This window comes from Aythya marila (assembly GCF_965140915.1).
Source record: "Aythya marila genome assembly, chromosome: 3".
Taxonomy (NCBI): domain Eukaryota; kingdom Metazoa; phylum Chordata; class Aves; order Anseriformes; family Anatidae; genus Aythya; species Aythya marila.
Window position 1 is genome coordinate 9496669 of NC_139044.1, and position 13198 is coordinate 9509866.

General features: G+C 37.5%; 1 protein-coding gene across 3 annotated transcripts in view; it reads left to right on the forward strand.

The window, feature by feature from the left end:
- PPP3R1 (protein phosphatase 3 regulatory subunit B, alpha) overlaps window positions 1-13198 on the forward strand; it is a 37611-nt gene that overhangs the window by 22189 nt on the left and 2224 nt on the right. For all 3 annotated transcript variants that reach the window (XM_082756233.1, XM_082756232.1, XM_082756234.1), the window contains 4 exons: window positions 1244-1283; window positions 8807-8983; window positions 10747-10806; window positions 11772-11956. In XM_082756233.1, coding sequence (XP_082612359.1) covers window positions 1271-1283; window positions 8807-8983; window positions 10747-10806; window positions 11772-11956 — 435 coding nt within the window. In that variant the 5' untranslated portion in view covers window positions 1244-1270. The remainder of the gene's footprint in view (window positions 1-1243; window positions 1284-8806; window positions 8984-10746; window positions 10807-11771; window positions 11957-13198) is intronic.

Genomic DNA, 13198 nt, shown 5'->3' on the forward strand with positions numbered 1-13198 from the left:
GATTCATGAGATGTTTGTTATGCCTCTTTCCGTCCTTAATAGGAAATGCAGTTGCATGCTTCCAGGCTAAATGTGGTTCTTCTCTTTTTTTCTTCTGTCAAGTAATCTCTTATTTGTGTATAATTTGCATAATTTTAAGGACTCTTTCTGTGCCAGAGCTCAGCTGTGGAATCCCTTACACTCCACACCAAAAGAGAACTGCTTATGAATAGAATGTGTTCTATATTCGTCTTAAATATGTTTTCTTCTATAAAACATATAGAAGATATACTCAAATAATCAAATAATTTTTGGGAAGGTCTGGTTGTGAATCTCTTCAGCTACATGGTCACTCCTTTGCTGACCGAATCCACATAAATATTAAGTGAGCGTGCATTGCGATCTTCTCTGGCTCCAAGGCATTTGAGGAAAAATACCAGCATATATGTCTACTGTCTTTTGGAATTCATGTTACGGTAGTTGTGGTTTCCTCTTAAGTTCTGTATGTTTCTGTATGATTTAAGTTCAAAGTGACTGTACCCCCATAAAGTTTTAATTTTTGTTGCTGTGGATATTGTAGTACAGCAAGGATTTTAAATCTTAGTGTTTAACTTTCCATTCAGCTACGATGTAGGAACACATTAAGATACAAAATAATATTTGAATGTCAAGTTAATTTCTGGACATGTAAACCTCATTTTCCCATTGCTTTTCCTGTGTGAATCTTTTGGGGAGGGGGAGAACATACACTGGGATTTTCTTCTGCTAATCGGGTAAAGTTTGTCATGGCAATTCATAAGGACATGTATGTTTTTGTTCTTAAAATAAAATGGTAAAGCAGCTTCCATGTGTGTGAAGTCTTGAAGTTAAATCCTATCTTAGCTTGAAAAGTAGCATTTGTGTAATTTGGAAGTAACTGGCGATTTCAGTTTTGGTTTTTACAATACAGGGTTGAAGGTACTACTCTGTATCATGAGGACTGCTGATATTTTCATGGGAATTCTCATCAGAGGGACACATCAGTGGTTTTATATTACTTTGTATATTTCGGTGACATAGAACTATCCAAATAAAATAACAAGCTGGTGTTCTTGGTTTACTGTGTGTGTGTATGTGTGTATATATGTGTGTGTGTATATATATATATATATAAATAAATATGGATAACTTGTATTACCCAAGATACTTACAATACTGAAACTTAAAATAGTTCCTCGAAGTGAACCTGGGAATAATTGCGGCTTTGTTCTTTTTTGTGTTGCAGGGAAATGAGGCAAGCTACCCTTTGGAAATGTGCTCGCACTGTAAGTTTTTTTGACCACTACATTATATTGTTACAGGATATTACTTGTGTACAGCTTCTCATGTGAATTTACAGAATTTGCTGCTTGAAAAGTTAACGCAGTTTATACAGTAAGCGCAAAATTTAAAAGGTGAAAAATTGCCTTTGGAAAATGTAGGCTTTTGCTGTTGGACTGATTTTTTTTTTCTATTTTTCTATGGACTTTATAAGTTTTTCGTACTCAGGTGTCCATACAATGAAGCGTTAACTGGTAGTTCAACCAGTCAGGCTTTTCCACGGGTCCCAATGCCAGTTTCTCAGGGCTGTGGAACAGCTTGTGGCGCAGTATGTGCTATCTCAGGAGCTAAGTATATTGCCTAGGCTGTCTTGGCACCCTTGGAGAAAGAGAGGTTGAAGCTGTAAGAGGATTTTTTTTCTCCCCTTCCTGTGTATGCTTGCAGCCAGGCATTTAGGTGAGAAGCCACTTAAGTTGGTGTTATTTGCTTTTGGCCATGTGACAATAAAACTCATTGCTCTGTCTCATGAGGTTAGGCTACCCTGTAAAAATACTGAAATACTTCTTGCCTAAAGCTGCCCAAAGAAAGGGCTGTCTTGTGAAATGTCCTGGAAGCGTTATGCTGAATGTACTTATTTTTAACTGTTTTTTTTCCTTGACCATTTCAGTTCAGCACTAAATCATGCATAGGCCTGTGCATGTATGTATGAACTCTTAATAGAATTACTATTCTTTGGTTAATTGGTTCCTAATTTGAAGATTTTTTTTGTTTAAAAATAAGAATTAACTTCTAGACTACTTTCACAATGCTAGTCATTGAATTCCAGCTCTCATCATAACTCAAGCAGTAATGTGAAATAAGTAGATGCAGAGGCATCTTTTTCTAAGCTTTTTTTCAGAGACATGAGGCTTTTGTTAATAACTTGCAAGTCTGCAATGCCTAGTGCATGTCCATGTTAATTAGTTTGTCATCAGCTAGCAAAGACTTGCAGGAGCAGCTTACCCACTTCACTAAAGCACTGCACTGTGGTGTTACGCTCTCAATCTATATCTTGTTAAGTACGTGTATGTGGGTAGAACTTCCTAGGCAGTGAAGACATTATCAGTCTTTTTCTGCATCTTGTATCTGCTTTTATGCTACTGCTCTACTGGTCAGATTTTCCTTAGGGACAAGTTGACCTTTGAAGATTTTTATTAGCCATATCTCTCTGTGAGTTGTAAGCAGTAAGTTGCTATTAACTTTTAATTCTGGGACAAGCTGTATTTATTTGTGGCTACTATTAACCTAAAAGTTCATTGCTGAGCTTGTTTACCCACTTCTATTGCAGAGGAGATCATTTCTGTGTTATATTCTGTGGTTAAACAGTATTTTGAGGATATCATGTAAATCTGAGGTTTTGCATGATTAAAACTTTCTGCTCTGATGGACCTTCTCACGGTAGAGAGCGTGTCACTGCTTGTCTGGGCAACGCGACTACAAACAGTGGGGAAGATGGAGTTATTGTAGAAGTCCCTCTTGTTTGTGACTGGTCTCCGGAATGGGTGCACTGTGCTTCAAGATTCTGCGTGCCTGAGTAAAGTGAAAGATCTAGGGATTGAGGGCCACGGGTACAGACTGGACAGTGTTCTTAAAGATCATTTGATAAGGATTTTTGACTGGAAAACTTCTGGGTGACTGAAAGCAGTAACAAATTTATGCTATTCCCCTGGTGGCAGGGTCATAACCCCCCTACCTGGCCCTGCAGTCACTGCTGTCTTGGTGTCTGACTTTATAAGAATTTTGTTTTGAAGTTTGCAGTAATGGAAAGGAAATTCAGGATATTATGCAGGGTATGTATACCATTAACAGAATACTATTATTTTTCTGTAGGTAAATTGGCATTGCTGGATTTCTTAAAAATAAATAAATAAATAATGTTACTTTCTTGGCCATGCTGTTTGAGAAATTACTGAAAATCTACTGCTGTTTCATATGGAAAAAATTGATTTGAACCAAATTGTCAAATTATCCACAAGAAAAAAATATCATAGCAAAAAAACTGAAGAAAACAGTTTTAGATTTATGTTTTGGTTTTAGGTTAAGGAGACTGGTACCTCTTTTCTAACTTAGAAATTGTAATTGACACATCTGAAGTCATGAAAAGGATTAGACCAGCTGCGTGTAAGCATATACAAGACAAGTGGTTGAATGTGTTCTCAAGGGCGTCATCTTTTTGAAATTTGATCTCCAAGACTGAAATGGCTGTCTTGGTTGCTGCTCTGAAACATTATATTCCTGCACCAGACAAGGCTGTGGCTAGACCTTCAGCAACAGCTCTCACCTCTGTTTTATTTTGAGATCTCTGCAGTCCATTCTTATAGAAAATGTGTAATTTTTTTTATCTGGAAACACTTCAAATTTAGTAATGTTCTCTTTCTATAAAGCTTTTTTTTAATGTTTCACAAGCATGTTAAAGCATTAGAAAAGTATTTTCACTGATATTTTAAGAAGTGTAATACAGGCTTTCTGTCACCATATTTTCTCTTCAGTTTTTCTCATTATGAGTTAAAGCTAGTATTTTAAGAGTATCTGAAAAGCCCTGAAAAGCCAATCTTTTATGTGCATCTTTAAATATTTAGATAAACATTTAGATTTCAGAAGTGGACCTCTTTGCTGAGATGTACAGCTTTTCTCAGGTTAGTGCACTGTGCAGATGCCTACATACATATCGTGTATCTGCAACAATGAATGCACAGCACTTTTGAAGACACAAGCAGCTACCCTGTTAAAATATCACTGAATCTAGTGGATTTTAAAGAGATGGGGATTTTAAGGTATTCTTTTACTTGTGGCTCTCACATTAATAGCAAACTAACCATGCAGGTGCACCTTGACTTTGACTGGAAAAAATAACACTAAAACAGATTTTCTGAAATAACTTAATTCGAAGTAGAGTGCAATGCTCTTCAGATGCGCTTTTAATGAGGCTTTTTGAGTTGCTACTTGAATGCCTTTTATAGTACTACTTGAGCATCAGTGATGTGAATAACAGCTTGAAACAAACTTATTTTTTAAAATGCTTTATGGATCATCTTCTCTGCTGTTCTGTGTTGAGGAAAGGAGTGGTATATTCAGTAGTCTGTAGCAGCATATTAGATAGCATCCAGGTAGAAGATAAAGCTGGTGTACTAAAATGGAGTTACACAGATCTGTTCGCATGTTGTCTCATGGAAGTGTGTAGTTCTTGTGTTTTAACCTGATTCATAGCATTTCTAGGTGTACACAAATGAGTTCAGAATATGAAGCAGGTATTGTTGCCTCTGGAATTGTAATACTTGCTTGGAAGAGGAATCTTTTGGAAATACTGATATTTCTTTAATTAAAAAGGTGAATTAAATAAATTGGATTATGAAAAAACTTAAAACTGAATAACTTGATATTTTTAGAGGGTTATGAGCAAAGCATTCTTAAGAAAATCACCAGGTATAATTCCTGGCTAGTTAGTATCTTCTGTAAGGCCAGGCGTGAGCGATAAGCTGATGGGATATTTTTCTGTGTAAAAGCCATGGGAAGCACACAGCCTTACATCAGTGGCTGAGCGGAGCACAAAAAAGGCCAACTTGAGTTTGAGGTTAGAAGAACGCTCGCTGCAGCCAGAGCTCGAGGAAGCTCAGACCACTGTGATGAGTCACAGGCGAGCTCTGCCTCAAATGATGTAAACAAAGCTTGATCCTCCTTATTCTGCTCAGTGATGTTATCACCCTGTTTACACTTTAGTGGACTTGGACCTCCTTGGATTTCCCAGTGTTTTCATCTCTATCCTGGTCTTCTGAGCTTGAGTCTTGTAAAATTCTGCCTGCTACTGCCACCATCAGTCCTTCTGGCTCAAATACCTTCATCAGGATTATCCTATGCCTTGCATTCCAGTAGAGCTTCGGGATGTTTGTGTGAGCATTAGGTTGCCTGTAAGGAGACCTTAGAGAAGAAGGAAAGAAGTATTTTTGTTCAGCCTCTGATAACTTAATTCACTGCTCTGGTCTTTAGTGATAGCTATGTGAAATTCTAGGAGAGTCAGCCTGCTGCTAAATACTAAGGAAAGAGCAGCGCTTGTAAAAAAATAATAATAATAATAATAATAAAAAAAAAAAAGGGTATGTTCATTATAGGTGAGGACTGTTTTGTAGGTGTGTATTTGTAGAGGAAGTCTGAACAAAAAATGCATAGGATAATACTGGAGTTTGCTCTTACAATAAATGTTTGCCTTTTTTCCTTAAAAGCTAGCCAGGCAAAATCTCTACGCGGTTCAGCTCAGCCAGAGAGAATTGTCACAGGTGATGGCTGAACTGAAGGAAAAAGGATAGGCAAAACCTCTTCAAATTTCAAAGAAGGCTTTAAAGTTTAAAATACAATTTGTTTTATTATTTTTTGATTTTTTGAAAGCTGTGTTATAAAGACAAGTATTTACTAAAATATGATTTTAAGTGTATAAGCTCTTTAAGTTAGGCCTTTTAAAAATCTAGGTGATGCTTGCAGTGTATTTAAAGAAAAAATTGTTCTGATAGGAGATGCTCAGTCAATTAAAATTCAGAAACTGATCTGCAGATGCTGATTTTTATCTATACGCTTGTGATGAACAGCAGCTTTTATACATGTGAACTGTTAAAGGAAACTTGCCTGTTCCCATAATTACTCTGATTACCATGAAATTTTTTCTCCCAGTATGCCCATCCATGGTATATCTGCTGCCAGAAACAAAGCTTTGGACAAAACCTATGCATGGCCAGCTTTGGCAGAGATGCAGTTTCCTTACTCCTGTTCTCTGACCTCCCTGTCCCTGCACGCCCTGCTCTGCCCCTCCCAAGGGTAGCACCTCCTCAGCTCTGCACCGCAGGCAAACTCTTGTTTGAATGTGTCAAAGTTAGGAGTGAAAAATTTCTATTACTCCTTTCTCCTAGAATCTCTGCTCAGCATCTGCATTCTGTACTACAATTGAACTGTCTGGAGACTTATTTCATAGTTTGAGTGGTTGCTGCTTTGCCACTGTTCAGCAAAACACACAAAGCATTCTGGAGTAGTTTCCTTAGGTGCCTCTCCAGTGTCTTCACATTTCTGATGCTTGTCTTCATTGTCCTTAATCTTGAAATCCTTGACGGTGATCCTCAAAAAAAGAATAGATTAAAAAATAGTGCTTCATCTCCTCTTAAGTATTGTGATTGTGTAAGTTGAAGTCTCATGCATGACTGGTTAACAGGGGTTTGTACGCCTAGCAGGTGATGTTAGAGCACTGTTACAGCACACAATCCTGACAAGCAGTGCTGTAGATCAGTCTCTGAATATCCTAGTAAGATGTGGCTTTTGAATTCATATTGGTAGGTCCTGTTAAAACATAGAGACTAGCTTGAGATAAAATACCCTTGTAGTTTGCCTTCTTAGCACCCCTTGTGGAAGTTCTGCTCTATCTCTTGGAGCAGGTGAGTGTGATGGCAGAACTGGTCCAGTACTTCAGTGTCATTTTTTGTGTAATAATGGAGTGTAAAGCTGTGTTGGACTGGCTTGTGGATGAGGTGATCAGCGCAACTTAGGGCAGGCTGTTGACAGAACTCTGGGTTTCATTTTTGGTCTCCTCTTATATATTTAAGAGGAAAAATACCATGGACTTCAGCTTCCAAAGGAGGAAATGGACTGGAGTCGTCATGAGACAGGACTCTACTGAATGCTGCTTTGGCATTCTGAGGCAGTGATGCTGTGGCTGCCGGTCTTCAGGCCTGGCTCAGACATCTCTTTGTTTGTGTTCTGGTTTGGTATTTTTTTTGTAGTTGTTTTTGGATACGTGTGGTTTTCTTAAATGTAACTTAATGGTTCAAAACTTGCAATTCATAGCTCATTGATTTGTGTGGCAGGGGAGGTAAGATCAGGTATATTACTGCTTCTTTAATTTTTCTCCATTGTCATTTTGTGAAATTACAGAACTATAAAGTATTTCAGGTTGCTTAGGGAGCAATAGTTCAATTTTAGTCAGTGTTACCCTTTTTATTAAGACTGGAAGTGACAGACACTTCACTGATCTGGTAAGAGGACAGTATTATGTACACAATAGATAATACTTTGAATTTGCTTTTTAGATATTCTAAAGTGAAGTTAAATATTGTTACTAAATAATGCATGTATCTTCATTGGTTGTAAACACTGATATCAAGGAACTTAATTGAAAGTTTGTGACCACTTTGGTAGAGGAATCTTTTGGTCTCTGAATCTGCTACAATTTCTAAACATAAAGTTCTGCATGTTGGCAGTCCTTAAATATCAGAAAGTGCTATTTGTTTTTATGTTGTGCTTGTGCAAAAGCCTAAGAGGGTATTAATGTGATGTGAAATGGATGAGGTGGTATGCCTGTGCCTCACAGAAGTTGAGAAACAATTTATTTTGCTATCAGAGGAAATGCATTAAACACAGCTAAGAAATTTTGAGGAGATTGTTAATGTTAGGAAAGAAACGTGTATGGCAAGCTGGAAACCTTCAGGTGCTGTAAGATATATTTGCTGTGGTTGGTTGTATGCTAGCCACTTTCTAGTACTTCCTATGAACCACAGTTCCTCCTTCATACCCAAACATGGTGAGTAATTTGTGAACTAACTTCAGTGTGTTAAATCAAGCTGCTGATAGGAAATTTCTAGGTTGTTATGGAGAAAAAAATTTCAAGCTTTTCAGCACTGACAGGGAGAGAGAGGTGGGGTGTGTTTTTTTTTTTTTTTTTTTTTAAAGGAGTGATTATGTGCTTATAGCTTTAGTCTACTCTAGAAATCAGATGCGAAGTAGGGTACGAGGTATATGCTGTAACTAAGGGTTGCTTTAAATGTGAAGAGAGGTGAAGCAGAACCTGAACCTGTTCTAACTTCTGTGACAGAAAATAGGTGTACGAATATTATGGCTACATGCGTGTCCATTTCCTATTTGTGATGGACAGACACAAATTATCTTAGATCTGTCAGGGTGATGAGTGAGTAGGTGAGTGGTAGCTGGGCAGCAGCCAGCCTGCTAACCTGCTTCACTTGGCATGTGTGCCAGGAGGTCTCGTGTTTGGTGTGCTAATACATTCACTAATGTAACTGTCTTCATAACTTACTATGTTGTTTACTGTAAACTTAATGCTGGTTGCTTGTAAGGAAATTTGGTCTCTTTTTTTTATTTCTTTATACCTGGTATTTATAAGAGCTCTCTGACTAAGAACTAGGTAAGCATCTGCAATCCTTTAAAATGTTGTGTCAGCATGTGGTGTTCAGTGAGTCACAAGGCTAACTGTATTATGGCTGGTGCAGGGAGGAAAAAAGGTAAGTTTTAATTAAAATAAAATGAAAAGGCTTGTTTTTTTTCAGAGTTTGGCATTATAATCTTCCATGCAAGTGTTTTGTGGTCCTAATACTATAGGAGAAATGCTGATTAGGAAGCTAGGGAGAAACGTGCGGTGGGGTTTAACTGGCAAAGGGTTTACTGTGAAGCCAAAAATACTAAGAATAGGTGTTGTGTTTTTTTTTTTTTTTTCTCCTTCCAGTTGATGCTGATGAGATTAAACGACTAGGAAAGAGATTTAAGAAGCTTGATTTGGACAACTCTGGTTCTTTGAGTGTGGAAGAGTTCATGTCTTTACCTGAATTGCAACAGAATCCGTTAGTACAGCGAGTAATAGATATATTTGACACAGATGGCAATGGAGAAGTGGACTTCAAAGGTAAGATACAATGCTTTCTGAAAGGTGGTGGCATTTTTATCAGATTAACTGGAGACTCAGAATTTAAATTTCACTTCTGTTAAGAAAGGATGGGTGTAGAAAACTTCTTAATCAAAATAAATACTAATTTCTAATGAAATTGAGTGCCAGTAAAACTGCCAGCCAGAAAAATTCTCTGGTGTGTTAGGGCAACGGTTCAGCCTAAATTGATTAAAAGAGCAAAGTCTTTAGTAATATGCTTTCCTGATCCTATTGATTTATGACTACTCATTAAGCATCTCTTACGTGCACTGATTTAGACTTTCAGTCATGGTGCTATCTGAAGTATTATGAAAGAAAGTGGGGTAGACTGCAAATGCTGTGTTTCTGCTTGAATTGTATTTACCCAGAACTTGCTACAAGATATCCTTTGAAGTATTTTGAAAATGTTTTTCTGAATTGTGAAAGTGATGTATATTTTTCTGTTGATACTTCCCTTACAGGAGTCTTTTTTATGGTTTTGGGTAGACACTTGGGGCAAAACCAAGAGCTTTGACTTAGATTTTTCCAAAGCTTTAGATTTATCTTAACTATTTCTGGTTAAAAGAATCAGCAGTCAAAAAACTTTTTTTTCTACTTTGTTAAAACAACCTTACTCTTGGAAGTGATGGTGTCCAAGCTATTACAGGTCTCTTATAGATCATGAATAGAAAAAGTTGTTCAGATATTTTTTGCTTTTTATTTTAAATTGAAGAAAGTTAATAAATCTCATACTGACAGACTGACCTTTCAAATTATTATCCATGTTAATGAACACAGGAAAAAAATAATGACAAAGATTTTGACTTTACAAACCCCCTCAAACTTCTACAGACTTACAGTATAACTGGAATGTTGATTTTCGTGACTTTTTCCATTGTATCTGTTTCCAAAACGATGTTGTTTTACAGTTCAAAATCCCCATGTGAAAAATATGCAGTGAGGAAAGATGATGCTATATTGTGTGTGACATTGAGCTGTGATTAGCAAAATTACCAAGAGCTGTTTCTCTTGGGTGGGAACAGGAAGTTGTCAAAATCAGTTTGCTGTAGTAAAATCATGCTGTTGCAATCAGTGGTAATGAATTCTGCTGTTGTCATCTGGCAAAGTTTGACTCGCTTGACTTCAGCCTCAGGGAAGCTCAAAAAAAAATCACTGGTGTGAGGAAACTTGTATTGCTTTGTTAAAGGACCTGAGATTTTCTTAACCTGTCAGAAACACAATGGTTCAAGAAAGAAAAAATTACTAGCCCAGTATTGAGTTGTTCACTTAATTTCACAAAATTTGCTGAAGCTGTGGCAGGCCTTTCAATCTAATGCTATATTGCCATACCGCTGTTTTTCTGTACCATGGTTGCAGTTTCACACCGTTGTCACTTTCACCATTCAAAGCGCTGGGTAGTCTAGTTATGGGAACTCATCCAGGTGCATCACGTCTCAAGGTTTTATATTTTTGGTGAGAGATTTAGTAGAGATGGGGTTTTATGAGACTGCTGAAAACATAGTTCAGAATTACTTAATACTGACATGGAAAAATCTGTTCAGTGAGTGCAGTGCTGGGTTTGAAGTACATCCCACTAAACAGTGTCCAAGTACGTGAGTTGAAGTGTTGCAGGGTAAGCAATGTATTAAAGATTTTGCAGTAATTTAGAGTCTTAAAATATCTCCAGTTCTGAACACTGTTTCCTTTGGTTTATTAAAAAATATACTATTTTTGTAAATGTTTTTCTGTGCTGTATCCCTTAGAATTTATAGAAGGAGTCTCCCAGTTCAGTGTCAAAGGAGATAAGGAACAGAAGTTGAGGTGTAAGTATTTTGATTTTTCCTTAACAAAACTGACTGCTCAAAAATGTACTTTCATTAGTTAATATTGATAAAACAGTAAGTCCAGATTGTTCTTGAAAGTGGGAAATTATGAAGGTAGTTTGGAAGCTTTTATTCACATTTTTCATTTGTGCGAGGAGTTTGCCAGCGTTCGTTTCTTCATGGAAGGTTTCAGGAGGGTGCCTCAATTGTTTCTGATTTCAGCGGTGGGGGAAGTGCAAATAATATTTAAGTATACTTCAGAAAACTGTTAGCAGTGTGATTTGCTTTACAGGAGCATAAAAATAAGATGGCTTTTTGGATGCTGCAGTAGAACAGCACTAATTTCTTCTTGTTTGAGAACTGCATCTCAGGAACACGTCCTAATCCTTTGGTGTTGGGAGGGGAGAGGCTCAGTCATGGACATAGCTTTCAGTAGCGTAAGACACAATAGAGGTTTAGGAAAGAAATCTGCTCTATTTAAATGTTTAAAAATAAATTCAGTCCTATGTCAAACTGCAGCAAAGTAGCAGGGTGGGATTTTGATTCATCCTTCCTTAGAAGGTTGCAATTTTTTTTGTCTTCCTTGCAAATTAACTGCTACCTCGGTACTTTAATTCTGGTAGTGAAGAGTTTCCAATTTAGTGTTTATAAGGTGGTTCTACTGTTGGGGCTTAAAAACAGTATTAGCTGACATTAGCTGACACTTCCAAAGTATATTTTCTTCTAAGTCCTGTAGTAATACTGTTCGTTTTGTTCCTGATATTTCATGCTTTTTTAGAATGAAACTGAAAAGGTGTTAAAAGTATATCCCACTTAAATTGCAGTATGGTTTTCTGTTTGTGATGACACAATCCTGCACAGCCTTGTTGCAAAGCACACAAATTCTTATTGCTCTTTTCTGACCCCGTTTGTTGTTGAAAGTTGTTTTTTAATCTTTTTTTTTTTTTAATGTTTTACTTCTGCAGTTGCTTTTCGCATTTATGATATGGACAAAGATGGGTATATCTCAAATGGAGAGCTCTTCCAGGTGCTGAAGATGATGGTTGGGAACAATCTCAAAGACACTCAGTTACAGCAAATTGTAGATAAAACCATAATTAATGCAGATAAGGATGGTGATGGAAGAATATCTTTTGAAGAATTCTGTGCTGTAAGTAACCTCTAAGGAAAACTTTTTTAAAATAAAAGGAGGGTAAACAGTATAAAGGGTAAGGTTGTAAAAGCAGAGCGTTTCTTCTGATCTGGCCACAGCTCCTCACAACGCAGCATTATTATAGATGGCATTGTTGTCTTCTGGCTTTCAGTAGAGTGCAGCGTGTCTTCTGATGTGTGAGTCAGTCATGAGTTGGTTCGTTGGGGATGCAATTTTCCCACTGAATCTAGTGCCTCTGAAGGGGAGGAGGGTTTCATTCAGAGAATAGCAACTTTTGCAACACAATTCCTATGCTGTTTTATGGCATACTAAATGCAAGACCAGTCTGAAATAATCTCTAATACAGAGACAAAACAAGCTAGCTTTAAGATGTGTGTTGGTTTCTACCAGGCCTTATGCTGGTAGAAAATAGCAAATTTAAAGATGATTTGCAAGTGACTGGCTTGTCGTAGGAGGCTGGTTTTCTTTGTTTTCAATGGTTTGATTAAAAAAGAAACAGCACTTCCAGTTGTTCTGTCTCTAGCTGTTTAACAGAATAGACTGGAAAAATCAAAGAACAGTGGGCAGGCATGTAAGTCTGCTGAGTGAAGACAAATGCTTCAAACGATCTGGAAGCTGTGAAAGCAGTACTTCACAGCGGATCTCTCTTTTACCAAGTGTCTTTCTCAGAGGTGGTAGCTAGAGGGGAGAGGTGTGTTCCCCAGAGGTTAACTTCAGGTTAATCTCCTGTCTCTAAACTAGGTGTCTGCTCCAAATCACTCTTGAGAAAGGTTTATCTTTGCACAGAGCAGAGAGAGCCTGGGGAGATTATCAGGTCTGCAGCACACAGGGATTTTGCAGAGGCCGGGGTAGTGGGATTTGTCAGTTACAGGGTGAGTAACTCCTTGAGTGCTGCTCTTGAAACAGGACAGGCAGATGAAAGGCACGTCTTAAAAACTGAGGGTGTTGCTTTGCTGTTGCTCCTTGCTTCTCTTTGTAAAGCTGCACGGTTTTGTAGGATGTTTTAGAAATGAGTTAGCGTTTCAGTTAACATGTAGCAGCATAATACAAGGTCAGACTATGAGATGAGGGGGAGGAAAGCCAAGATGGTGTAACTTACATGATTGTCTAACCTGTACAATATAATTACCTTGGGTAATATCTTATTAATTTGCATATCATGCAGTGTTTAGATTGAAGAGGCCAGAGGAGTATTGTGATTATACTAGAGATAAATGCATCTTTTTGAATGAAGCGTGC